Source organism: Centruroides vittatus, unplaced genomic scaffold (genome assembly GCF_030686945.1).
Source record: "Centruroides vittatus isolate TY-2023 unplaced genomic scaffold, ASM3068694v2 contig_1309, whole genome shotgun sequence".
In the NCBI taxonomy this organism is placed as follows: Eukaryota; Metazoa; Arthropoda; class Arachnida; order Scorpiones; family Buthidae; genus Centruroides; species Centruroides vittatus.
In genome coordinates this window covers 334,699-362,528 of record NW_027120832.1, presented here as the reverse complement: position 1 = coordinate 362,528, position 27,830 = coordinate 334,699, and the positions used below count along the sequence as shown (strand labels likewise).

The window sequence follows — 27,830 nt, the reverse complement described above, 5'->3', positions numbered from 1 at the left end:
ATAAAAAAAAATTTCAACTACATTAAAAAGTATCACAGAAGATTTAGTTTATGAATTATTAATTTTTCATATATAATAATGATAAAGTTTGTTAAATACGTACTTTAAGTTGTCCTAAAACACAGATTAAAATGCCACCATCAAACATTGGCTGTGGATCAATTGAAGTTATCTGATGCTGAATCTTTTGAAAAGTCAAACCCTATATAATTAAAATATTTTTTAAAATAATTCAAAATATACAAAAAATTAAATATGAACATTATTAAATTTTATAAATCTAGGAAATGTTTTCAGATAAAGTTAATAACAGTTGATATTCAACTTTCCATTGAGAAAAGTGAAGGTCAATTATCATCACTTACCTGTATAATTATCTATAAAATATTGATGATAAAAATATTAAGTACTTTAAAAGATAAAAATAACAGAATTTTGAAATGCTATCTTGTTACATTTGATTATCATCTTTATATTTAAATATTTATTAGGTAACTAATTTCCAAAATAACTGAAGTTTACACCTGAAATTCTACAAAGAGATGTGATAATATAATTTTGAATTCTGTTTCACTATTTTAATTCATCCAGTTAAATTCATGTTTGAAGTTAAACTAATTATGTAGAAAAGTGACAAATGTTTTAATTAATTTGATAAATCCAATTTGTCTTATAAAACAGACATTTTTTATTTATAACAACATTTTTTGAATCAATTTTCAGTTTACAAAATATTTAGAATTTAAAATATTTTGTAAGATTATTACCATTAGGATATATTAAGGAACATTAAAATATTTAAAATAAAAATAAAGCATCTACCTTAAGAATTTGTAAGAATGCACATTTTCAAGTCATAGAATTAAGAGTTCTTTAAAAATTTGACATTCTAATTTTCCAACTGTGAATAATTCATGATGTGATGCATCAAAATGATCCTCTCTAAGTAAACTGTACATAATTAAGTTCATTTCTTAAGATTAATATTTATGATGTGAAGCAATTTATACATTTAAAAATGAGCTTAAAAACTACTGAATAGCATATGAACAGTACATTTAATTTAAAATTATAATCAACCTTTTTTCATTTTTTTTATAATTGGAAGTTAGTAGATTTATTTTAAAATATTGTTTGTTTCTTTAATACATTAAATGACATACTTGAATTTTTTCCATTATTTTTATTCTTCCAAATAACTGCTGACCTTCAAATGTCATAAGGCTCTTTTCTTCCTGTCAAAGAAACCAAAATAAATCTTATTAATATATTAAATAACTTTGCATAATTTAATTTAAAAACAAAAATTTAATTAATAAATATATTAGCTTGATGTAAAAATATAAAAAATGCTTTATTAATATGATTTCATGCTTTAATTTATTAAAATATTTTTCTACAAAAGTTATAATTATGTGAAAGTAAAATTAACTCAAAGGAGCTTCCATAAGTGGCTTTTGATAAAAACATTTCTAAATGATCTAGTAGTAAAAGTACAAAAGATCTCACTTTAAAGCTTTTCTTATATACAAGAACAACATACCTATCAGCCCTTCAGAAAATATTATCAATAGTTTTCAATTTGTGTCCTGTACAATTTTTTAAAACTTGTTAGAATGATGTTTATAGTCAGAATGAAAAAAATCTAAAAATTACAAGATGTCTGTCTTGTTACAGAAAAAAATCATTACATTCAAATGAAGAATTTTATGTTGGTTTAGAAAAACTTACATTTTTGAAATTGTTAAAAAGATTGAAATGATATAGAGAGATTGCAAATTATAAACATTGGTACCAACGTTGGTAAAGAAGAATAAAATTCATTGTCATGGTTGTGTTTGGATAGTTTAAATTTAGATATTTTTAAAGAAAGACAAATAACTTTGAGAAAATGTCATCTTCATCAAAGTCGCGTGTTCCAATTTTAACATGCTTTTAATGCATCTTTTTTTTTGAAACTTTAATTTCAAATAAATTCAAAAATCTAATTAGCTTTCGGCTGAATGGAAAAATACGTTTATCATTTATCATGAAATCAAATGAATTCTTGCTTACCAAAATGTTGGAAGAATATTTGCTACCCTATCCAGAAAGTATTGCAGGAATTTACCATTTTTTAAAATGAGATAATTCACTTGTACACAAGGCTAAGAGCACATATAAGTGGTTCTTGAATAAAAGGGCTGTGAAATGGACTACTTCTTTCCTCCCTGATCTTAACACCATAGAAACATTTTCTATGGTGTTAAGATCAGGGGGGATTGTTTCTGTAAATTCCAGCTCATGCCATTTACAGAAATGGATACAGTATACATCAGTTGAGGAGTTGCAAAACACAACACAACTGAACAGAAATGGGAGGAAATACCTCAAACCTATCTATCTTCAATATTTAATTTGTTTATTTCTACTTGTGTATACAGAACTATTGTTGACAGGGTAACTGTATTAGTTACTAATTAGTAATAAAAACGTTATAACTGCCATTGTTTAGGCCAGTGTTCCGCAACCTTTTTCTACTTGCGGCACATCATGACTCAACACGGCATATCGAAATGTTATTACCCTAAAATATGTATGATATACTATTAATAGAATTACATAAAGCTACTAATGTATTATTATTATTATTATGTTGGGTTAGGTGAGATATACTCGGTTAATACTGGTGGCTGTGTACTATGCCGGACCAAAGTCAAGGCATAGTAACCAAAACAGAAATTAAAGAAGTGTATCAGTGTGTGTGTCTGTATTCAGGTATTCAATATAGTGGCCTTCTGTAGTGTGATGTATGTGTTTCTATTCAATTGTAATGTGCCCAGGCTTTTGTGTAGTGTATGTGGTATGACACCTATAGAGGAGAGAACAACAGGTACAATAAGCACCCTATCCATCCTCCACAGATGCCTTATTTCCTGGGCGAGTTCTGTGTACTTGCTAATTTTTTCAGTGCATGCGTTTTGTATATTGTGAGTGTTTGGAATGGATATGTCTATAATGTATGTGATTTTATTGTGTTTGTCAATGAGTGTGATGTCTGGTCTGTTGTGGTAAATTGTTTTATCTGTGATAGGCTCTGTCATAGTACATTTTGTGCGTGTTGTTTTCCAATACTGTCTGTGGAATGTATTTGTAGTATGGTTCGTGGATGTCTACTAATTTGTGTTTCTTTGCAAGCTCTTGGTGTATTATATTTGCTACTTGATTATATCTGTGTAGATAATCTGTCTGTGCCAAGAGCTTGCAACCAGAGTTGATGTGTTGTATAGTTTCTGGCATGATGTGACATTTTCTGCATGTCATTTGTGAGTGTTGCATCTTTGAGTATGTGTTTTCTGTAGTTTTTAATATTTATGACCTGATCCTGTATGGCAATCATGAATCCTTCCGTCTCCCCAAAGAGGCATCCCCGTGCTTTATTTTTATTATTATTATTATTATTATTATTAAACAGACATCAACACTTGTGAGTAAAATTTATTTTACATTTAATTTCTTAGAATACATAAAAATGCATGGCTTGTAATAAAGAATAAACAATCATCATCTTATTTCATCAGTTCTGCGGCAGAGAATGAAATACAAGCATAAGAAACACAGCAACTGTGATAAAAATATATAAATAAAACTTGACAATTAATAGAATACGTAACAGTTCACATCACACCTTCCACCTTGTGATGGCACACTGGTTGCAGAACACTGGTTTAGGCAATGATTTTATGTTCATGGGACATGCAAATATTAAAAATTTTAAAACTTATTTATCCTATAATTCCTAGTAAATATATTAACATATAACAGACATGGCAAATGCGGCTCTGAGAGCCGCATGTGGCTCTTTTTGAGTTACGTGCGGCTCTTGCTGAAAGTGTTAAGTTCTTTTTATTATTATTATTTTTACAATTTTATTTTTATAATTTATTGAAAAAATTCAATATTTGTTTTATATTATATTTATATTATATAATAAAATTGTGTGCCTTACCATACTATTCGCCAGAACAGTACAGAACTGTGGCTCCCATGCATTTTGCAAAATCTACTTTTTGGCTCCCACTGAACTCTTGCTTGCCCACCCCTGACATATAACAATATAATACATTACCTTATATTATCATTGTAATATTATATTATTAAAATAGACGAATATAGGTGGCTTTATATAGCATTTGTAGAGGATAATTTACAATTTGTTTAGAGAATAAGAAAACAATGAAAATACTAATTACTATTTGCTTCTACCTTATTTTACTTTAGAAAAGTTAATTCCACATAAAAAGTTTTATGTAACTAATCTGAATATTTTCACTATGTTATTTCAATACACAGCATTTTCAGGCTGTATGTTATTAGTTTATTTAAAATAATGTAATTAATTTTGATACAAAGTATACTTATTCAGAATATTAAATCTTGGAGTATCAATTAAACTGAAATTAATCATCATTACTCAATTTGTCAAACAGAACCAAACTTCCAAAAAATTAGTCATTTTTCTCATTTTCAAGCTTGCTTTATTATTTTCCAGCTCAAAATAACTACAAACCAAACTATGAACTTTTAAAATACAAAAGAAAAAATTTTTTGATTAATTTTTAAATTATTTTTATTAACTGAAAACTAAAATCAACTCCAAGAATTGGAAAGAGAAAAACTATGAACAACATGGACATATGTTTTTGTACTGATATTTCTCAATCAATTACAGTGAAACCTTGCTAAGTCAAACTGCATTAACTCAAAGCTATCTACAGGTTCCGGGCACAGTACATAAGGTTTTCCATATAAAACGGTTTTGTTAAATTAAAATTGTTGGTACTTTTAACTCTAAACTATTTTTTCCATGCACTCTTCACCCTTTAATACATCAGTGATCTTCATTCTCTCTTCTATTCTAAATGAATAAAAGATAGAATGATTTGTATAAGATCGTATAAATAAACACTACAGCTCTATGAATTATGTCCTCTCGTCTGCATTCTTTTACTCATACAGTGGGCATGGTTCCCAGTAAAGCCACTTAAAGCCATTTTGTTAAAAGATAGTTAAGCTATTTCCGCTTTAAGTTAGCCACTGTAGTGTTAGTGCAGCAAGGCTCACAAGCACTGAAGACAGAAGTTAAGATGGCTGCTACCGGGACTAGCTGTTACCCACGACTTCACCCGTGTGGATTTTGCAAGCAAACACCATTTATATTCAACAACCATAGTAATTGTTATGTAACACCTACTGCTGAGAATGATGAGAATTGCAGAAAATCAAACAAACTGTTTTTAATTTGATCAATTTTCTGGAACGTTTACAATCATTCTATAATTAAACCAATATGCAATAACAAATTCAAATTTAAAACAATTCAAACATTTGGTTAAAAAATCAAAATATATAAAAATATTTATAACAATGTCTGAAATGTTATCAATTTAATACACCTAAGTACTCAATGAAGACTAAACGTAGTTGAAAACAAAAAAATCGCATCTAAAATAGTACAGTAGAAGCCATTCTTCCAGTTAAGCCTTAATGCTCTCTCTCTCCTTGTGCAGGGGAATTTCGAAAAATCCCTTCTTAGTGTGCGTTTCCATGACGTACTCTGTGAACCAAATTTCACCTCTTTAGGTTCAGCAGTTTGCCCTGGGCAATGATGAATCAATCAGTCAGTCAGGACAAGTAATTTTATATATTTAGATAAAAAGTTTGTGACATATGAAAATCTATTTTAAACTGGTTATCAGAAAAATTAGAAATAGTTTTTCACATAATCTTCCATTCCAACATAAGCATCTTCAGATTTATTAGTACTGGAGAGTACACACATTCTATTATTATTGTTGTTTACAATGTAGCTAATTGCATTTTCATCTAATATTGAATTTTCTCCGATATTTTATAATCTCATCTAGAATTGTGTGTCATTTCTGACTAAACATTCGTATAAAATGACATATACAAAAAACCAAATAATACTTAGTAGCTGAGATGTAGAAGTGTTTCCTACAAAAGCAAAAATTGCTTAAAACAGCTGTACTAGAAAACATGCCCGGTATGTTATAGGTGCACTTATTGGGATGCAAGGACAATGTCTTGACAATGCCCTCAAAAGTACCATAAATTTTATGCAATTTTGTAATAATTCTGTGAACAGAGTCTTGAGAAACAGCTGAATAATGGAAAAACTACGGCTACATAAAAATTTTAAAAGGGTTAATGAGCATCAAACTCATTAACTCGAAATTAACTTAAAGTCAAGATTTTTTTCTCTCTCAAACTTTGACTTAAACAGGTTTTACTATATATCAATTTTAAAAAATATATAGATATGATGTAAATTTGAAATTTTCTTGTTTTCATGTCTTAGTCTACACTGAAAGGCAAGACAAAGATAAAAGTAACTATTATTCTAATCTACAAAAATTATCTGTTTGTCAAGTTATCCTATAGCATCTTATATATGTTAACCTGAGTGCTTTCTTGCAAAATTCTAGGTAAATATTTTGGAAAGCATCATCATTTGAAAAAGTTATAAACAAAATATACAAGAAAGCTGTTTAGAAATTTAACATATACTCAAAATTTCCTAATTGCTCCACATAAATGAAATTATTTATTTCTAAATAATAATTAAACTATTTGAGAGCTGACCTTTGTTCCCAGATTGATCCTTATGTACAGGCCATTAGTGTCTAATCAGAAAGGTGTCTCAATCAAAAAAATATTTTCCTTGTCATTAAACTGATAATACAAATCTTCATTAATTCACAAAGCAATTTCAATAAGTGGATGCTAAACAGCCTTTGTTACATCAAGCATAAATAGAGTTTTATGTTTATGACTTATTTTTATAAATTAGAAAAAAAAAATACTTAAAAATTTAACAAACAAAGACTTAACTTTGTTTTATTATATTTGAGATTTATGAAATACCATAAAATTTTTAAAATAAAATAAATCAAAGGTTACAATTATGTAAGAAATTATCATAAAGTACAAAAATCATCTGACTCATTACTTTGAGGTTAAAGTCCTATTGCAAGAAACTTATCAGTACAAACAGCAAATATATCATATTTAAAATTTATTTTGTATACTAGTACTTTCTATATATTAACAGGACTTATTATACTGGAAATTATGGATGCAAATATTTAGTCTTACAGATCAAAAATATCTGGTTGATCTGTAAGACTAAATATCTAAATATCCATAATTTCCAGTATAATAAGTCCTGTTAATATAAAGTACTAGTATACAAAATAAATTTTAAATAGAGTTAAAAAGGACACAAAGGCATAATAATTAAGCAAATATACCAAATAAATAAAAAAAAACTATTATACAGTATTGTATTTTAATACACAGTATATTATGAATTATGATAATTGAAAAAAAGCACACACTTAAAAACTAAAATGCATAAATAGACATGGAACTGATTTAGACAAAAACTAATAAAACAAAAGCAAATAAATTAATAATATATACAATACAATTTTTGTATTGTATATATTCTTCGTAGAATGTGAACTTGATAACTTTAATTAAAATCAACATAAACAACAATATTAATAGAATCTAAATAAGCATATCTTTACAAAATAAATGATATTTTTAGTTCAAACTGCATACAAATAGAATTACAGTAAGTAATCAAAACTAAGTATTTTACAAAAGCTTTTTCTAGGCTAGTGGCTTAAAAATACATTCAATTAATGATTTTTCCCTCCAACAAGATGATTTCAAACAACTTATTTTATGATGCAGTTTGAATAATATAATTTGAGAGATTCACGAAATACTGGATGTGGCATAGATTTTAATATAAACCAGAAAAAAAAATTACAGTTTCATAGCATTAACACCCATCTTAATGCTAATAATAAAATTTATTAACTAAACTTTATAATCCATAATTTTTAAAAATTACATTAGTTTCTATTACCTATTTTAGAATTATATGTCAAATGTACATTCCACTCTACTTATTAAGTCACATCTTTAAAAATATTTTGTACAAAAGATATATAACAAAAAATTATTCTAGAAATTTATAGGATAATTCTATCTGTTTATTGATATTATTCTATTTTATTTTGAAATTAAATAAATAATATCAATATATGAAAATCTTAACTTGAAAGAATTTGACTGCAAATTAACTGTAATTGAGTAAAGCATAAGTGGAGCTCTTCATAAGTCACAAGGCTTTGTCTATTTAAACAATGATTTCTTGAAAACTACTGCTCATTAGCACAAGCCATGTTACCATGCATTGATGGATAGAATTACTAAAATGCATTAAAATTTCAGGAAAATTCAAGATATCAAAGCTTGTATGGTCCCTTCTTAGAATTACTAGTGAAAATCAGTAAAACAAATATTGTGTAATTCTTTATTTTACAGATGTAATAATTTATTTCCTACTTTAAAACATTGCAAACTTACAAGATAAGCCCAAACAAAACAATTTTGTTACAAACATCATTCAAATTTCATCAAACAAGGATAAAATTCTTAATAAAATGATTATTTACTTTCTAATACAGTTGGTTTGTGCATGGAGTACTTAAAGTTATGCCAAAAAAATTCTTCATAATTTTCCTGTCTTAATATATATGTGTGTTTATTATCGTTTTCAATACATGGACAGTAAGACCCAGCTTAACGCTGATTTGATATAACGTGGTCTGCTCAAAGCCTAAAAAAAGCTCAAAATTTATGCCGATTTAAATTATCACGGCATTTCATTAATTCATATATAATATGATTATTTACAAACACGATCCAATCAGTAAAAGGAGTACTTTATATATATTTTATACTTTACTTTACTTATACTATACTTTAAATATACATTTTTTGGTGCAATTTTGGAAAAATGTAACATCATGGATGTCATAGGCAATATCGGCTTCGTTTGACAAGAATTAACTGATAAATGCATGAACAAAGTGTAGAAGTTATGACTGAAGGTATCCAAGAATTCTCAAGAAGAGCCTATCGCTGTATCATTAGGTTGAGTAAAGTCAACCTAATCCATACAGAGGGACTAGGAGATTTAGACGAGCAGGATATTGAGGAGTTACTGCAAGTTACTGGTGAGAGCCTTACCAACGACAACCTTCAAGAACTGGCAGAACAAGGAATTCATGTAGAACTGGAAAATAGAGATTTTGAAAATGAAGAACCCAAGAAATTTCTCTATAGATTTCCTTAGGAAAAGTTTGGCAATGATAACTGAAATTGTTGATCAAATTGTAGCAAATGATACAGATTTTGAAAGGAATGCAAAAGCAAAATGAGGTGTTTTGGATATAATCTTCTACTACCAACATTTGCTTAAGGAAAGAAAAAAAGCAACAAATGAAACTTCATGACTTTATTGCCAAAAAAAAGTGCCCACCAATGGCTAAGCGGTCTTCGTACCCTGAACACTGGGAGTTTGGTTATGGGTTCATGCCTCACTCAGATAAGCTGGCCACGTGGAGTTTTCCAGTTTTCTCCACGTCTGTAATGCCTAAAAAGGGGCCAGTTTCTCTTAAAGAGACCTACCAGAAGGCATCCCCCTAGGCAGATCGCACAAGTGTTGCATTGCCATAACTTAACAAACTTTATTGCAAAAAACAAGAATTTTAGAAAAGTCAGGACCTTTGTCACAAAAAATAAACTTTACATTTGTGTGCATATGTGTTATTTAACATGTTATTATACAAATTAATATAAAAATAACTTAAAAGTAAAGTAAAATTTGTTTATTTTTGATCGCATGTTCCCTTATCCCTATTTACTCTATGTTAAAGTGACCTTGTTTAACGCAGTTTCATTTAGTGCTTTGTCATCTAGGAATGCATCCCGTGTTAAGCAGTGTCTTACTGTACTATTAATATTAATACACACATAATTCTGTTTTCACACAATGTTTTGACCTAACATATTTCAATAAGTTTTCCTTTGTAAAAACTTCAACACAATTTTAAGTTTTCTAGAAAAGAAAGTATCTCTGATTAAAAGAAACTCTTAGAACTTGCTTATATGGCTGCTATGCATAATCAAATTCTAAAACTTGACTTTTTCTTTTTTTACTTATTTGAAGGTGTTTAGTAACAGTTTTTCTTACTGTTTTTATCCTGAAATCAAAGCAGTACAAAAAAATTTAATTTGAAGTTGACAAATTTTTTGTATGATTGAATTTCTTCCAAATTCTCCCAATATGGAATAGTTTTCCTATGCCATTTCATGTTAAATCTTGTGGTATTTTGATATTTAACTGAAAAAGTCAAATAAATTTATTAAATTCTGCTAATAATAAATCAGAAGGACAGCTGTTACTTAACTAAATCAAAGTATTTCGTTTAAACTTGTCCTAATTGGTTTATCATACTTTTACTAGTTTTTAAGGTCTAAACCCAATCTTCCATTTTACCATATAGTGTGTATTTTTTTACACTTTTTTTTAGACTTGTCAGGAGTGCCTCTACTGTGCAAGAACAGAATTGGGGGTACTTACCTACTTACCAATGTTTCTACAGCATTCAGTCTTATCACAAGTAAGACTGATCAATACATGAGTAAGATAGATTTTTGTTTTTCTCTATATATATATATATATAATTTAATGTAAAATCTAACACAATTTTTTCACTAAGCAGTTTATTTTCATTAAAGAACTTTTCCATTATGGTCTTCTTGAAAAACATCATTTATATAAAAATGTCTCAATGACGGCAGTTTATTCACTTCACTGTAAAGTCAAATGCATAAACATTAAAAAACATTTATAAATTTTGTTGTGTTACCATTGTCAGAGGTAACTTTTTCGATTTTAAAAAATGGGGTCATGCTCTGAAGAGTAGTATGTAAACGTTAATAATTTTATTTTATACAAAATTTATCTACATTTTTTTAAAATAATAATAATTTTAGTAAAATTGAACTGAGTTACACTAAAATAATGACATGTTTGTATTCAAACATTTTCAATATTGTAAATACATTTAGTATATCCTATGTCCGCTGCTTGAGATGACTAAAGGCATGATTTTTGGCCTATATCTGTAAATAAAATAGATTTTGAAATTTTGATGTGAATATAACAGAGGAAAAAAACAAATATGAAATCTTACAAATGGAAAATTGCATCATTGTGTTTTGTATCAGAAAATGATTGTAGACACAATACATACATTATTCATAGATAACAGATGAAATTAGGAGAAATCTCACACTAAGCTAAATAAAATGCATACAATTGTCTTTTTTATAAGGCAGTCACATCATAACTTTCATTAAATGTATTTACACAATTTAAGTCATTTCAGAAGGAAGTACTCAAATTTTGAAAGTACTAAAATAAGTAATTTAAATACATAAAATTACTTATCCTGACTGACTGATTCATCATTGCCCAGCACAAACCGCTGAACTTAAGGAAGTGAAATTTGGTACACAGTTAGGGTACGTCATGAAAATGCACACTAAGAAAGGATTTTTTGAAACTCCCCTGCGGGGGGAGAAGGAGAGGGTTAAGGCTTAACCTGAAGAATGGCTTCTACAGGTACTCCTCACTTTACGACCGACTTCCGTTCCGATGACTACATCGTTAAGTGAATTAGTCGATAAGCGAGGAGCTTGCATTGAGAATATAGGATCGTTGTAAAATTATACAAATTATGCAACAAACTTCAAATTTATTCATAAAAAGGCTATTTGCCTATTATAGTATGTGCAAGCCTACTATAGTATGCTTAGTGCACATGTCACCATTTGCCACTGACTGACACTCACGCTAAGAAAGGGGATTCCCTGAATTGCAGGTCAAAACTCGATTGGTAGTAAGTGCGAGTGGTCGTAAAGTGAGGAGTACCTGTACTGTACTATTTTATATGCAATTTTTTGTTTTCAACTACATTTAGTCTTCATTGAGTACTTAGGCATATTAAATTGATAATATTTCAGACATTGTTATAAATATTTTTATATATTTTAATTTATTAACCAAATGTTCAAACCATTTTAAATTCAAATTTGTTATTGCATATTGGTTCGATTATAGAACGATTGTAAACATTCCAGAAAATTGATAAAATTAAAAACAGTTCATTTGATTCTCAGCAGTAGGTGTTATACAACAATTGCTATGGTTGTTGAAATACTGAATATAAATGGTGTTTGCTTGCAAAATCCACATGGGCAAAGTCACAGGTAACAGCTAGTTTGAATTATATAAATGATAAAGCATTAAACATTAATCAAATAATCTTTAATATAATTTAATATTTTTCATAACTTATTAAATGATCAAAATCAAAACTAAGTTCTAAATATAAATCGAACTCACTTGTGCCTATTGACCGGTGTGAAATAAATAACTTCAATTCAACGAACGTTTTCTGGACGCCTTCCGTGTCCTTCTTCAGGTTAACTGCTGGATTCTATTATTTTTAAAAAACTGCGTTCCGATCTTTTAAGAACAAATTCAAATGAAGATAGTTCGAAAGCGCGATGACCATCGCGCATGCGCTATATCTGTCGTGCTCCTTGTCGTACTGTATCATATTCTTTTTAATCTTTTTATTCTTTTTTATCTTTGGGTCACATGATTTCATGTGTTATCGGACCCAAATAAATCTTTATGCATCCTCTTGTAATAAAGTTTGCCAAGCAAGCGAAAGAGTTATCTCGTCGCGTGAATTAATGCATGTTGTTTTAGTTTGCGCTTTATGTATCTCTATCGCTTCCAGCCATTTGAGGTGTTCCATCCGAGTCGTTTTAGTTATTAGCGTGGCCCCCGCGAAGTCCACATTAATGCCCGGTTCAGAAGCGTACACTGCAAGCGACGTGGTAGCTCTGTTGTATCTTATATCCGCCTCGTGTTCTTTAACCCTGACTTCCATAGAGCGTTTCGTTGATCCTATGTAGATCAGATCCCTATTAAATCTCTCGTCCTTTATCGGGATTCGGTATACGCCTGCCATTCTATTCGGGTCCGATGGGTCCTTTCCGTTACGTAACAAAGTGTAAATGGTTGGGCCTCTCCTATAAGCAACGGTGACCTTACGTCTCCTTGCGATAGACGCGTATACGGATTTCAAGGTCGGGTTATATGTGATGGGTATTCTCTCCACCTCCGTATTTTGGTTGTTAGTTTGTGCCACTGCAGGTGCGTTTTGGCTCATTCGTGCTCTTTGGCGTTCCGCCATTCTTGGAATAATGTTGCGGTAGCCGTGTATATCCGCAATCTTCTCAATATGTTTCAACTCTTTCTTAAGCGCTTGTTGAGTGGAAGAGTGCGTGTATGCCCGTCTGACCAATGATCTAAATGCTGCTATTTTGTATTGGATCGGGTCGCATGAGTCACTCGGGATGTATGTGGGGCTTGCACATTGTTTGCGATACACAGAGGTATGGATGTTGTGCGAGTCAATCCTGATATCCACATCCAAAAAATGCACATTGGTATCACTATGTTGCTCAACTTCGATTGACAGACCATACGTGTTATCATTCATCTTTTCTACGAATTGCGCCAAGTTCGGTGTTGTCTTCCATACGATGATGACGTCATCTATATAACGTCTGTATAGTAGGATATCGTTGGTGAATCCCGGGAGTGTTTTGGATTCGAGTTGTCTCACCACCAACTCACACAAGTCCCCTGACAGTGGACTTCCCATCGGGACACCCCGCGATTGTGTGTATGTTACATTTTTAAATTGAAACACCGACCCGTAACACATGAGGTGCGCTAATTCCAACACATTCTGGTGGAGGGCTGTGTCATTTACTTTCGTAAACAGGAAGTCTCGAAGTGCGCAAAAGCACGGTGGTATCTTGATGGAAGGATACAACGATTTAAAATCCAGCACCGTTATGTAAGCTGGGGAGGTGATCTGTTTCAACTGAATGATTAATTCTTCCGGATTAGAGATGGTGAACTGATATCCGCTCATGTGTGGAACAATTATGTTGTGAATCGCTTTTTCCAACTTACGGGTGGGAGCCTTGGTTTTATCCACAACCGGACGAAACTGTTGGCCTTCTTTGTGCGTTTTCGCGAACGCAAATAATTTGGGTACGTCCGGGGTATCCATTGGATGTCTGCTCAACTTGGCCAATTGAGCAGACTAACGAACATCACAATGGTACCCGGACGTACCCAAATTATTTGCGTTCGCGAAAACGCACAAAGAAGGCCAACAGTTTCGTCCGGTTGTGGATAAAACCAAGGCTCCCACCCGTAAGTTGGAAAAAGCGATTCACAACATAATTGTTCCACACATGAGCGGATATCAGTTCACCATCTCTAATCCGGAAGAATTAATCATTCAGTTGAAACAGATCACCTCCCCAGCTTACATAACGGTGCTGGATTTTAAATCGTTGTATCCTTCCATCAAGATACCACCGTGCTTTTGCGCACTTCGAGACTTCCTGTTTACGAAAGTAAATGACACAGCCCTCCACCAGAATGTGTTGGAATTAGCGCACCTCATGTGTTACGGGTCGGTGTTTCAATTTAAAAATGTAACATACACACAATCGCGGGGTGTCCCGATGGGAAGTCCACTGTCAGGGGACTTGTGTGAGTTGGTGGTGAGACAACTCGAATCCAAAACACTCCCGGGATTCACCAACGATATCCTACTATACAGACGTTATATAGATGACGTCATCATCGTATGGAAGACAACACCGAACTTGGCGCAATTCGTAGAAAAGATGAATGATAACACGTATGGTCTGTCAATCGAAGTTGAGCAACATAGTGATACCAATGTGCATTTTTTGGATGTGGATATCAGGATTGACTCGCACAACATCCATACCTCTGTGTATCGCAAACAATGTGCAAGCCCCACATACATCCCGAGTGACTCATGCGACCCGATCCAATACAAAATAGCAGCATTTAGATCATTGGTCAGACGGGCATACACGCACTCTTCCACTCAACAAGCGCTTAAGAAAGAGTTGAAACATATTGAGAAGATTGCGGATATACACGGCTACCGCAACATTATTCCAAGAATGGCGGAACGCCAAAGAGCACGAATGAGCCAAAACGCACCTGCAGTGGCACAAAGTAACAACCAAAATACGGAGGTGGAGAGAATACCCATCACATATAACCCGACCTTGAAATCCGTATACGCGTCTATCGCAAGGAGACGTAAGGTCACCGTTGCTTATAGGAGAGGCCCAACCATTTACACTTTGTTACGTAACGGAAAGGACCCATCGGACCCGAATAGAATGGCAGGCGTATACCGAATCCCGATAAAGGACGAGAGATTTAATAGGGATCTGATCTACATAGGATCAACGAAACGCTCTATGGAAGTCAGGGTTAAAGAACACGAGGCGGATATAAGATACAACAGAGCTACCACGTCGCTTGCAGTGTACGCTTCTGAACCGGGCATTAATGTGGACTTCGCGGGGGCCACGCTAATAACTAAAACGACTCGGATGGAACACCTCAAATGGCTGGAAGCGATAGAGATACATAAAGCGCAAACTAAAACAACATGCATTAATTCACGCGACGAGATAACTCTTTCGCTTGCTTGGCAAACTTTATTACAAGAGGATGCATAAAGATTTATTTGGGTCCGATAACACATGAAATCATGTGACCCAAAGATAAAAAAGAATAAAAAGATTAAAAAGAATATGATACAGTACGACAAGGAGCACGACAGATATAGCGCATGCGCGATGGTCATCGCGCTTTCGAACTATCTTCATTTGAATTTGTTCTTAAAAGATCGGAACGCAGTTTTTTAAAAATAATAGAATCCAGCAGTTAACCTGAAGAAGGACACGGAAGGCGTCCAGAAAACGTTCGTTGAATTGAAGTTATTTATTTCACACCGGTCAATAGGCACAAGTGAGTTCGATTTATATTTTATACACCCCGGTGTGTAGGATGATGATAAGTTCTAAAATTATACATAATAAAGTATGGCAAATATGAGAGTATCTATACTATTTCCAATAAGAAATTATGCATTTATCCATAACTCAAAACCTTCAAATGAAATTTCCACAAATTAAGAAATCTTCCATAAGCTATATGTAAACAGATAAACCAATCATGATCATAAAAGGCAATTTTCTTTTCTTCCTGCAGCAAAACTTACACTCACAAGATCTACAATACTTCATATAGGAAAGAGTAACCATTCTTAGTACACCACTTATTTTAGAGCTTATCAGAAGTGTTCACCATACCTGAAGGGCTAGTGAACACTTCTGATAAGCCCTTGAAACAGATGCTTTTAACTCTTCACTGAGCAATCAATGGGTCTCTGGTTGATTTATTTTTTTAACTCTTTTCGCCATATAGGTACGAACAAGGCAGGAACCCTGGTCAGTCATGACTGCTCCTTACATCCTTTAATGTAGCAAAATTTTAATAAAAATGAAGGTGGTATAACTATGTACATTTTTATAAAAAGGGAGCGACTCACAATAACCAATTAACCGGAGTGCAAAAGATTGATATTTGCAATCGTTTTTGAAGCCCCTTCTGGGCTCTTCCTCAGGCTTTTTTTTATTCCAAACAAACTGGCTATTAACCTTCGTTAATTTTTTTTATATATTCATCCTAGTGTGTGCAGTTAAGTACATATGTTTTCATAATGGCAATTGTCATGGTCATATATCTGTTGTCGTCACCTTTTTTTGATGGAAATGCAAATTACCACTGGTCAAAAGTGACCTACAAAATATTAAGGTTTAAATACTAAACCTTAAGTATTACGTGTAAATGTTCTTTTTAGATATGCTTTTTGATTAATCCAGAGGTAAAATTATAATTAACAAGTTCAGTATGTTATATATTAATAATGCATCATGTTTAATGAGTTTTTTTTTATCATCAAGAATGAATTTGAAATGAGCAAAACTACATTTAGTCTAGTAGAAAGACAATTTATCCAAATTATCAATTAGCAGAGAGTGAAATCACTCAATTATACTAAAATTTTATCTCAACAAACTTCAAAAGAATAACATTTCAACAGAATTTTACTTTAACCTACAATTACAAAATCAGCAGGAAAGAAAAACAAGCCAATTAAATTAAGTTTTATTTAATTTTTGTCAATTTCATTAAAAATACGATTCAAAAGTCACAAAATTGAATGTTAGAGTAAAAAATATCATATTTCATATATAAAAACTTAATTTGCAAGGAAAGCTTTCAGATACTCGAGCACAAACTTTTTTAATTTTAGTTAAAATTAATATTTTGAAATTTAGTCTATTGATTTAACTACTTAAAATTTTTATATAATCTTTTCTTCCTACAGAACCATTTTCTATTTATCAAATTAATTGAATTTAAACTTTTTTGGAAAATATTCTTTTCAAAAGTTCCATTAATCATTCTCTGGATGAGATTTAATCACTTACCAAACTAAAAAGCACAATTAGAATTAAAATAAATACAGATTGTCTCTTATCACAGACTGATCAGTTTTATGTATGAGAATAATTGAAAAAAACATTGAAATTTAAAGAGATTTTCCAAAAATGTTTTAGATAAATTAAAGATTTAAATTTCTAGGAAATATAAATTATATCTTGATGTTTGAATATAAGATTGTTTATTAGAATATACTATTATGAATACTTAAATTTTCAATGGTAAATTGTTAACTAGACAAAAGAACTACTACAGAAACATTATGTGTAAAACCAACTATTTTTTAAAACATATCTGTGTATGATTTGTTTGCATACAAATGATGAAAATGACAAAATTAAAACTGCTAAGCACATGTTTTACCACAATGTGTATAAAAGGCACAACTTTTTACATATATGGCAATGGGGATGCATTACTTCTTCAGTCAATCTTTTCACAAACTATTTTCTCTCTAAAGAAGAAAAAAAAAATGTTTATACTCAATAACCATAAACAACACTGTCATAAAATCTATATTCAAAACATCTACAAAATATTTAATGTAATCACCTTAACACTCTTCAAGATCCTACGCTTACTTACAATGGTAAACACCCTCTCAATATACTTAATGGCAAAAGGCCAAGAACACACCCACAAATAATGCACTTTAAATATTCAACTAGAAAAAGAAAACTAACCTCCATTAACAAATTTAAACTAAAGAATAATGATATTAATTTGTAAAACATTTAAAAAAACTAGGATTTAGAAAAGTTAATAAAGTGCACCATTTAGTGCATATCAAAACAAAGTTTTCAACAGAAAATGGCAAATCATCCCATATGGGGTTGAAGCTCATTTTTCTCCAGTCGTAACAATTATAATTCCAGTAAACCATGAAAATACAATTTGGGGAATTTTTAAAAAAAGCACTTTTGTAAAGTTTCTGGGAATAAGGACAAAAGAAATTTCACCTTTTTCGAGAGAGAAAAAAAAATGTAACAGCAGGCATTTGATCTATGTTAGCAATATAAAGTAACGTCATTTAGTTAAGTTACAACAAGGCAACACTTGGGGATGCCTTCCAAGAAGTCTTTTTAAGAGGTCCCTATTTGGCCGTCGAGAAAACCCGGAAAACTCCAACCTGCAACCGAACTCCCAGTGTTCGGGGAACAGAACCACCAGACCAATATAAAGTAACACGGATTACCAATTATAAATCCTAACTCCTTGCAGGAAGATAATGCCAGCGAAAACTGAAAAAATTCAAGAAACTTTCTTCAGAATATTCATATAAATTCTAGAACCAAGCCGGTCAAGAGCAACCACCACAACAAGAACTGGAGCATTCTAGAATGTTACAGGGACACTGTAAGGAGAAAAGGTGAAATTTGCGAATTAAATGGCAGGCCGAGGTTAGAGCAGTGGAGCTTATAAAAATATAAGTGAAAGTAATTTGATTTTTTGAGCACACAGACGACGATTAACTGATGAAACGATGCTTACTTGCCACTCCAAACAGAACTTCTTTTCACGTATTAAATCCAAGAAAAGATTTTAAGAGTTCGGTAAGGTAACTAGCCTAGTGGAGCGGATCTTTTCGATACGTAGAGACGAAAGATTGAATTTATACTTGCAGAATTTTCTTTGCGAATTTGAAACTTAAGCCTAAATTCTTACGTTATAGAAGTTGGCCAGGTTCGCCCTCTGAGCGGCATCGTCGAAAAGTAAGTAGTACTGATGCACGAACGATCTACCTATCGTGTCGTACTGCGGATTCAAACTCATTTTCGGTACGAATTCCTCTCGCCTACTTTTCCTTCACCCTTGGCAACCGTTATTCGCATCCACCTCTGTTAGGCTTAGCACACGGTCGACTCCCCCTGGCGGCGTCCATCCGCGACGATTTTCTACCGTCAAGAAATTACTTCCAATGTAATTTTTCTATCGATAGTTATTTATGCGTGTAAATAATTATTATTTACTTTCTTTACTAACGATGTAATCATAAATACACTAATTTGCGATAGATTATATATTTTGGTATAAAATATATACAGTATTGGCCGAGCGATCGAGGTGGTAACCTACCTCTAAGGCAGTGGTTCTTAACCGGTGGTCCGTAGACCACTGGTGGTCCCTGAAAGCATCCGAAGTGGTCCATGAAGTCATCCTAAAATTATTAAATAAATGACGACGAGTTGACGACGAGTTTTGTCAGTTCAAATTTCAAATACATTTTGCTTATTTAGTGGATTTTTTTGCACAAACTAAATAAATTGAACCTTCAACTACAACGGTCAGGAAATATGAAATTGGAAGGCACTAGCAATATATTTGCATTTGAAGATAAAATCAGTACGTTTATCGCTAAAATCGACGTATAGATCAGCAAAGTTGAAAGAGAGAATTTTTCTGCGTTTGATACATTGAACCCAATTATTGACAGACAGTGTGCTGAGATGCCCACCAGTGGCCGAGCGGATCTGTCGCTAAACACTGAGAGTTTGGTCGCGGGTTCCCACTGCGTTCGGACGGGCTGGCCACGTGGAGTTCTCCGGGTTTTCTCCACGTTTGTAACCCCTGAATAGGGGCCAGTTTCCTTTAAAAGACCTTCTGGAAAGCATTATTCGGAAACTGATCCACAATCCTTTCATAGTCAACATTTCTGAGGTGCTGGATAAAATACAAGAAGAGTTAATTGAAATGTAACACGATAGTAACTGCAAGGATACTATCAAGACAGGAATTAATCTTGAAGATTTTTGGAGCCATAAAGCTATTGCTTTCTCTAAAATTCGAGAAATTGCTTTACGGTACCTAACTTTATTTTCAACCACATATTTATGCAAGCAAGGATTCTCAGTGCTTTTGATAATTAAAAATAAACATCGAAATCGGTTGGATGCCAGTGCCGACTTATGTTTGGCTTTGAGTAGCACTGAACAAAGAATCCAGCAGTTGGTAAACACTATGCAGTTACAAAAATTGCACTAAAATAATATAATTAATGTAACATTTTCGCAAATAATATAATACTCTTGGTTTCGAATAATTTTATCCTTTTCCATGCGGTTAGGTACCGATCGGTCCGTATCACGTGACTTCTTCGTTTATCGGTGATGCGAAACGGACCGATCGGTCCAAATTAAAAAATTAATCAAAAACTTTGATTAATTTGCGTTATATTCGAGTTTTTCAGAGATCTTAGCTTTGATTCGCTTTTCTGTATGTCGATTGACTTTGTTTAAGCCAATAAACGTTTTGTTACCACCCCTGGGCCATAAATATTTTGGTAAATACATCCCCTACTATTCTACAGTAAATCTTCGCAGTTAACTACACAGTTGGCTAAAAACAATCAAAGGGAAACTCCTTCTACAGTTTTATTGAGTCTCTTCTGTCTTTGTTGACGTTACTTTAACTAATCACAGACTTGTGAAACGAAAAAATTGCCGCGAAAAGCCCCGCCTTCCACCTTCGAAGTAAAATGTAAACAATTACTGTAAATTCGCTTTTTAAATCGATTTTTTATTCTAATTAACTAATTTAATGCACTTTGACATTAAATCAGCTAATTCGAAAATATTTAAACGAGTAAATATGTTTTTAAAACTATCTAGCGATAAATATTCCCGGGAAACTCCACCTTCCTATAGTAAGTCTATGGAAAGTGTTCGCGCTGTTAATTTGGCTTTAAAATTTTTGTCAAATGAATTCATATATATTTTGAATACATTTAATTATTTTACAAAAGTAAGAGCAAAGCTCTACGACTGACACAGTCGTACAGCTGACTAATCGGTGTCGCTTCACGATAACAATCGACTACTCTCCCAGCTAAGTAATTAGAGACATAGTGTGAATAATGGCAATAACTTCTCCCCCGCTCTAGGTAGAAAGCTGCGGTTTGTTTTGTTTAATAGAGGACAGACGTTTCTATCTAACAGATGTACAAAGTTCAGCGATTCTCCGTAAATTAATTTTTTTTTTTTTTTTTGTTCGTAACCTTCAAATTTGTTCGTAAACTTCATATTATTTTAAATATGTATAAAACTAAAAATTATACAATCGTAAACTGTAATATGTTTTTAATCAAACACAAAAAACAGATTGAATATAGCGCGATATTGAAGCGAAATATCGCGATTTAAAAAATTACCCAAAAAACGCAAAAATGCGCCGCATAACGAATTCCACCTATTTACTTAATGCTAAAGGTTTTCCGCATGGAAAGGGTTATACATGTTTAATTTATAGAACAACCTTATAAGAACTTATATTACTGCCAAACAGCTCGTGGTCCATGGCAAGAGAAAAATTTTGATAAATGGTCCCTCATCACTAAAAGGTGAAGAACCACTGCTCTAAGGGGAACCCGGGATCGATCCGAACAGGTCGAGAAATCGCCAGGAATTTTTCGAGGAGGTGGTCTGTCCGGATATGTCGGGTCCTGTCCCTCACCACTCGGCCGCCCTATTGTGGGCCTGACCGAATTTATAATGGGCTTGCTAAAAGAGACTCTCCTAGAGTCCACAGGGCGGAGAGTTAAAAAAACACAGTACAGTATTTAAAATTCCCGTTTGTTCCGAAAGCTTTTAACCGCAGAATACTGGTGGTTAGTCGTGAGTTCGTGTCCCGCCAACCACCATTGTTGTTTTAGAGGGTTTTGAACACTTTTCTGTTTACAAATTTTTACACTTTTTCAAATGAAATTCTATTCAACTTTCGTACTAAAACAGCCTTATCTAACACGTGCGACTGGCGATTAGTTTTCAGAATTTTCTTCACTTTATATTTCGTATTTTCCATTTTTGTTTATCATTCTTGTCGGTTTGGTTTCCGTTTTTGCTTTTTCTACTTGTCTTCGAGCTTACTACCGTAAATTTTGATACTTTTCAGCAAATTCAATGTTTCAATTTAGCACGTAATTCATCGCGGTATTTCAGTACACCTGTGGTTCTTAATCCACTGTTTCAGAGCATGGATTATTCCCAAAAAATTATACGTGTTTTGGAAATTTTGAGTCAAATTAGTCTAGAATCGGTTAATTTTATGGAAGAAAACCTTTCAAACAGTCTTAGCCCCTAAACTGCACACGTGCCGGGCTGTGACTGGCTCGTGTAGTTAAGTGACTCGTACAACACGGATTTATATAACACGGAAGATACTATCGTGTACAGAACGATCTATACACTTCCGTGTACACGGAACGTGTACTGTACATCATAGTTTGTAAGATTAGTAATTATAATGTAGTGCGCTAAATGCTTATAAAAAGCATTTACTGTATATTAAAAATTACTGACGGTCATCCTAACAGTTTGGCTTCAGAAAATTTTAACTTCCACGTAAATGCTTGAATATCACACATAGTTGACTGTAAATCTAGATAAAAGCAGAATTGTTAAAAACACTTCCAACAAATTTGACTTTATAGCTTATACAGAAATAATAACAATTTAAGTTTATACTAGTTGTCAAACAGACTGTTTGTAACCCAGGTCTTTGTATTATAATTTCTATTTTTTCATTGACCTAAGTTTGAAAACAGGGGTCTGAAATAAGGTATCAAGTGATCATTAACAAAAATACGAAATCATCACCCAACAATATCACATTCATTATTAATTAACCATATTAAACCGCAAACTATATTAAATTTTTATAGTTTAGTTCCCCAACATTTACCCAAATCAGGCATCCATTCGCTCTGCTTTATGATGATGGAGCCTCCTGATCCGAGATTCACTCTGATCGCTGGTTTACCTCGTGTATGCTATGCCTGATAGCCTAAATTTAGTAGCATATTTGCCCAAGTCTGTTCTTAAAAAAAGAGTAACTGTAAAAACAGTTATAAAGTTTAAAAATCTTCATATTTTTGCCATTGGCTCGTTACGGATTTAGGTGGTCCTAAGCACTTGTGACTCATCCTATCGTATATTAAACAACTGTAAAATTAAACCTTAGAGACTAACAGTGTATACAGTATAGTGTATTTCCAGGCGGCATAAGGTCGCTGCGTTATGATGTCTGGAAAGTAAGATTCATAAAAATTACATTTGGGGCTTATTAGAATTAGAATATTTATGAAAATATTTATTGATAGTAGAGTATCGTAGTCAGTACAGTAGATATAGTATATATCTACTGTACTGTACAGTAGTATATAGTAGAGTACCAACCTAGCAGTTTACAAACCAAAGTTATTAATACTATGTATGTATAAAAGTGCTAGAAACAAGTATCTATTATGAGGTCTAACTGTATCCAGCGTTAGTGTTATGTTCAACCGCGACCAGCATTAATGTTATTTACTCGGAAGTTTAACTACAAGTTCTACACTGAAAATGTAGAACGTGATTAACACGCTTTCTATTGAAGACCCAACGGCTTTTGGGGAAGGACGGGGTAATTTCGGCATACGGGGCAAATTTGTCAATTAAATTTTATTTGAAACAAAATAAAAGGAGACTTTCTTTAGAGGCTAGACAGTTGAATTTTAACGACGGCTTGTTGAGTGTAGTGTCTGTGTTGTTCCCCGACAAGCGTAGTTGAAATATCAAATAAGTTGTCTGTTTCATTCAATTTCTTATAATATTTTGCTTCCATTTATATAGAATTGCATGTTTTGTTATAATTCCATAATAACGAAAGTTATTTTTCCTGTTAGAAGGATAAAACATTAACTTATTCATGTGACCAGATCATGGCTTGGTACCCCATTCTCAGGATTCCACTTAATGTTTCTAAATCATGATTATTGGGGCATCTTCGGCAGTGTTGCCGATCTTGTTCCTGGTCGTGTTTTGCTATGGTTTGATTTGGCCGCAAACAACAACAAGCAGAAGAAACTGGATTCCCATACAAAGCCACACTACAAGCCGAGGCTAAAGTTAAAAAATCAGGAAATTGCAGAAGGACAATGGATTTGGAGAAATCGGATTCAGTTCACTAAAGGAAAGAGGCAGAAAATCTCTATACAACCGGAAAATGACGATGAAAATATTTATTGCATATATTGCAATGAACAATATAGCATTAGGCTACTCAGGAAAAGTGGATTATGTAAACTGTGGGCTCATGTGGCTGTACAGATGTGGAAAATGAGTTGGTTCAATTTATTTGCGATATGTGTAGGGCATAGCTGTTAAGCATATTCCATTTCTACTGTTTGTTTGAGTTCACTAATTCATTTATATTGCTTTTAACTTGCATTAGGATGTTTTCATTTATCATCTGTTTGATTTCTTTTTGTAATTAATTTTTGTTTACGTTTTCTTTACTTAAATATGCATTTGAACTTGTATTTCGTTGTTATAGTATTGAATAAGTTTTTGAACTTCTATTTCTTTGTTTTAATAGTGAATTCCAACTTATATGAATTCTATTATTAATAACACAAATTTATATACCTTCCTGTCTTGCCCCATTACTGTTGCCGGGGCAACTTCGGCAATTGCTATCTTTTTATAAAGTTATTATTATTGTGATTATTTTTATTTCCAAACTGATTTTAATCAGTTTTATGGTAAGGTTACATTCGGATAGACAATAAACAACGCTTTTCTTAAGTTTACAGCAGTTTATTACACAAATTTAACTTATTCTTAACGTGCCGAAGTTGCCCCGTCCTCCCCTATATAGTATGGTCTGAAAGATTAAAATATACACGTGTACTCTATTTTCAGGTTAGTTTTCACATTTCGCTTTTAAAAAACAATTTATGGTTGCTAACAAGATTTTTTCTTCTGTAGAGAACATGACGACTGACAGATCTTCGTTTGGGTGTTGAAAGACCTTCGGGATATAAATTGACGTTCTGATTTGACGACGAGAGACTCTTTGATCTACATCAGTTATATAATATAACTAATATTAAAAATATATATATATATATTATATATATTATACTATGCTTGTTATATTTACATTTTTAGCGTAATCTTTTATTCGTTACTATATTTATTTTAAATTGACAAATTTTATGAGATTCTCCCCAAAAAACATTCGATTAAAATAACCTAATAATTGGATTTTTTGCTATCGATTTCAGTTCAATGAATTAATGTAATAGCAACGAATATCCAGTTTTATTCCCTGATTGTTATTCTGTCAAGCAATCAGGGCTAGTTTCTGGAAATGAAAAAACCATCACAAAATGGGTGTCCCCTTGACGTGGTTTTGTGGCTTAATGTGTAAAAATTTTAACGAAGTTTTAAAGATAATATTTTCCACAGACAAAGTTCACCCGACAGAAATTTCACAAGTATTTTAATAAGTATTATTTTGTTCGGAAACATAAAAATACATCATAATTCTCATACGCCAAATACTCGGTAAAACTGCTTCACTATGAAGGGAAAAAGCAGATTTGTCTATTGTACGCATAGAATATAATGGGAGGAAGACATGATTAAACTGACTAGTAATCTTGAGGTAGAGCACCCACATGTTGTATTTTTCGTGCAAATTACGTGCCGCCTTCACGATCAGGGCCGCCGTAAGCGGGCGTGCAAGGCGTGCACCGCACGCGGGCGGCACGTCCAGGGGGCGGCAAATTGGTATGCTGACAAGCTCAGCGTAGGTAGTCGTAGTTAAACAGGGGCGGCATAATCGGTATTGAACACGGGCGCTCAAACAGCTAGCGGCGCTGCTGTTCACGATGCAGCAATTTTAATGGCCAGCAGTGTATTAGTCGAGTCTCAGAAGAAATTTAAGCAACGACTGACGATTTATAGAAATACTGGCAGTCTGATAATACAATTCTGCAAATGTTTTTCAACGAAAAAATTTAACCAGGAGTCCCGGATTTGGAAAGGTAAAAATCAACTTATCATCTAAATTTTCACTATCCTCTACTCAAACTAATCAAGCGACACGAAATTATGCTATAAATTACAGTAGTATTAGCTAGATCTGCTTCAACAATAATAACGACAGACATTTTCATACCACACTACAGTTGTAGCACATCTCGTTTACGCTCAGAACCTCTGTTGAATACAGGTAACCCCCGTATAACACGGCACTTCTATAGCACGGATTCACTCTAACACGGTTCCAGAATTGGGAACATCCCCGTATAACACGGTGCTTTTATAGCACGGGTTCACTCTAACACGGTTCGGGAATTAGGTAAAAACCTCGTACAACATGAAATGTATTAAAAACTGTTACCAGTTGATGATTCTCATGTTGAGATCATCATATAAGATGAATAATCTCTGGTAAAATATTTACTTAAATAAGTATTTTACCCATAAAAATATCTACTATATAAATCTGAAAAACTGGATTCTATCAGTGTATGCCCAAAATGGCCACTAGGAGCGCCCCTAGCAATTATTTAAATTAACAATATAAATTATTATATATATATTTTATATTTTTACAGTATAATATTCAGTATATTATTATTTTTATTTGTAATTTTGTATGCCCGGATGCCTGCATCGGCCTTTTGTGAATCATAAATCCGATTTAAAGAAGGATTTAACAGAATGTTTTTTTTTAATTTTTGGAACCTAATCCCCCTTTTCGCACTAGTTCTTTGTTTCGTATAACACGGATTCGCATAACACGGCAATTTTTTGGAACGTAACTCCCGTGTTATATGGGGGTTACCTGTACTATAAAATGTTTACATCGTGATGAAATTAAATGGCGATAGTTTCAATATTTGAAGAATTTTGATATAATTTGAAAAAAAAGTTTATGAAACGAAGTATGAAGAATCAACTATTTTATCATCTTAAAGAAATAAAATGTCAAATCGTCATATTTTACGACTTACTTCTATGTTGTTGACAGGCTACGAGCTGTGATCGACACAACTTTCGTCCATTCCGGGCGGCCCAGATTCGATTTCGTACTGTACTGTACAGGTACATAACTAGATGCATTTCAGGCCAACCTACATTTTACGGTCCCTCATCAGTAAGTTGGCCTGAAATGCATCTATATAGTTATGAAGACTTTAAAAAATATTATACCCGTATTCTATTACTTTTCAATTATTTTATGTAAATTTTACACAAATTAAAGTTCAAGTAGCAATTTTTGCTAGTGGTAATCAATGGCAAAAATAGACTTGTAGATCGCAATCTGGTGGATACTGGAATAATCTCAACCATTTCAACGTCCTTGAATAGAGTGGTATCACCTGTATTCTTACAATTGGTTACTATTACGCATACTGAACGTAAATAGGTCAGTTATAAACTAATTGGATTTGTATTTGCCCGAATCCCAGCTTTTAAATTGCTAAAATAATTTTAAATAATTTTCATTCATTACAAATTTACTACGATTTTTCCTTGTCATCCGTGTAAGTTTCTTATGTTTGCCACCAGAAGTGCTTGTACGTTTGTACTAATTTCAAAAATGATTTATAGTGAAACCTGTGTAAACC

At 32.6% G+C, this 27,830-nt stretch overlaps 1 protein-coding gene and 1 long non-coding RNA gene across 3 annotated transcripts in view; both read right to left on the bottom strand.

Moving 5' to 3' along the window:
• Positions 1–19,319, bottom strand: part of LOC136989967 (probable nuclear transport factor 2) — a 37,730-nt gene extending 18,411 nt beyond the window's left edge. For both annotated transcript variants that reach the window (XM_067288280.1, XM_067288288.1), the window contains exons 1-3: positions 19,097–19,319; positions 1,164–1,235; positions 104–202 (exon numbers count right to left, since the gene is read on the bottom strand). In XM_067288280.1, the coding sequence (XP_067144381.1) occupies positions 104–202; positions 1,164–1,235; positions 19,097–19,204 (279 nt within the window). In that variant the 5' untranslated portion in view covers positions 19,205–19,319. The remainder of the gene's footprint in view (positions 1–103; positions 203–1,163; positions 1,236–19,096) is intronic.
• LOC136990011 (uncharacterized) lies at positions 10,827–18,089 on the bottom strand. The gene is made up of 3 exons (XR_010882995.1): positions 17,984–18,089; positions 17,795–17,885; positions 10,827–11,052 (listed from the first exon to the last, which is right to left on the bottom strand). It is a non-coding gene; the product is annotated as an uncharacterized lncRNA (long non-coding RNA).
• Positions 19,320–27,830: the final 8,511 nt, after the last annotated feature.